Genomic DNA, 1,728 nt, shown 5'->3' on the forward strand with positions numbered 1-1,728 from the left:
GTGAGCATCAGGCTAAATTGGCAATGATGAATGGTTTTAATATAAAATTAGATCCACCAGCTCCAGTAATGGGAAGTGCTTTAAAGGACTTATTCATCCTGTAATCAGTGGATATATAGAAATAATGTTCTTTATATCAATTATGATTTTATTTACATCAGTTATTTTCTATTAGTGGTTTGTATCAAGATTTCCATAATCAAATTCCTCAAATGTCAGCATACTTATTACCCAATTTCTATATACATTTTCAATAAAACAGATCTGGTCATATCTGAATTTCTGTTGTGTCCAAATATTTGAATCTGGATTTACTGCAGAGTCTAAAAAATAAAAACAAAATGAGGCAATGAGGCTGCTGCATATTCAGCACCAAACTCTATTGAATGAATCTGACCTGGGAGCACAGTCTGCTTCTCTGTAGAGTTCACATTTCTGTCTCCAATGATCCACACAGATGCTCCACCTCCTGCAACACTGAGTCTATGTGCTCTGGGGTCACACTCAGTTGGAAATGGGATCAACTGTACCTTCCTGTGACCTGAACAACAATCTCCTGCTCTTTTAATTCTCCCTCTACTCATGAATATCAAATCCTCCTGGTGAGTTCATTAGTGGTGAATTTCAGAGGCATAACCCATTTTAAATCCCTCTATTTTGTGAGAATTTACTCTCCTTGGTCATGCACCATCTAGACCCTTGGACATGTCACACTCTGAGACCTTGTACTTCATGACAGTACCCAAAGCCAGAGCTACATATATAGCAAGAAGACATGCAAATAGGCCCCTTCTGCTCATGAAAAGCAGCCCAGACGTGACCCTGCAGCTCTGAAAAAGGAGCCCAGCCCGGGATTCCCAGGTGTTCCTTGTCCCTGGGAAGGTACTCAAGACAGAATACAGACCACTCACCATGGAGTTTGGGCTCAGCTGGATTTTCCTTGTTGCTCTTTTAAGAGGTACTGTATGGAGAATGAAACATACTGACTGAGTGTGTGAGTGGATATGACTGAGAGAAACAGCGGAGGGTGACAATTTCCTGACCTGTCATCTTTGTATTTGCAGGTGTCCAGTGTGAAGTGCAGTTGGTGGAGTCTGGGGGAGGCTTGGCGAAGCCTGGGGGGTCTCTGAGACTCTCCTGTGCAGCCTCTGGATTCACCTTCAGTAGCAACTGGATGCACTGGATCCGCCAGCCTCCAGGGAAGGGGCTGGAGTGGATCTCAGCAATTAGTAGTGGTGGTGGTGGTAGCACATACTACGCGGACTCTGTGAAGGGCCGATTCACCATCTCCAGAGACAATGGCAAGAACACGCTCTACCTGCAAATGAACAACCTGAGAGTCGAGGACACAGCCATGTATTACTGTGCGAGAGACACAGTGAGAGAAAGTCAGTGTGAACCCAGACATAAACCTCCCTGGAGATAAGAGGGCTGGGCTGCAGGAGAAACTCTGGACACCAGAGGGCGCGCAGGGCACACTGAGTTCAGGGATCAGCTTGGGAGCAGCTTCAGATGGAATTAAGAGCTGGTTTCCTGGCAGGTGTGGGGTTAGCTCTCCACACAGCAGTTTCCATCTTCAAGCCTCCCTCCCTTCATGGCTCTGTGCTGACCTCTTCAGTATCTGAGTTACAGAGGTTTGTTGTCATAGGAGGATAACCCTCTCACATGCTCCAAAGTCAGAGAGACACATGGATTTGTTTTCCCTTATAATAATGAAACATCAATGAA

The 1,728-nt window shown here is 45.1% G+C and overlaps 1 gene segment (V, D, J or C); it reads left to right on the top strand.

The window, feature by feature from the left end:
* Positions 1-833: 833 nt before the first annotated feature.
* Positions 834-1,481, top strand: LOC118997410 (immunoglobulin heavy variable 3-23-like). The segment is given in 2 exon segments: positions 834-958; positions 1,065-1,481. Coding segments are annotated over 2 exon segments (408 nt in total).
* Positions 1,482-1,728: the final 247 nt, after the last annotated feature.

This window comes from Sturnira hondurensis, unplaced genomic scaffold (genome assembly GCF_014824575.4).
Source record: "Sturnira hondurensis isolate 20B ecotype Veracruz unplaced genomic scaffold, ASM1482457v3 Scaffold0013128, whole genome shotgun sequence".
Taxonomy (NCBI): domain Eukaryota; kingdom Metazoa; phylum Chordata; class Mammalia; order Chiroptera; family Phyllostomidae; genus Sturnira; species Sturnira hondurensis.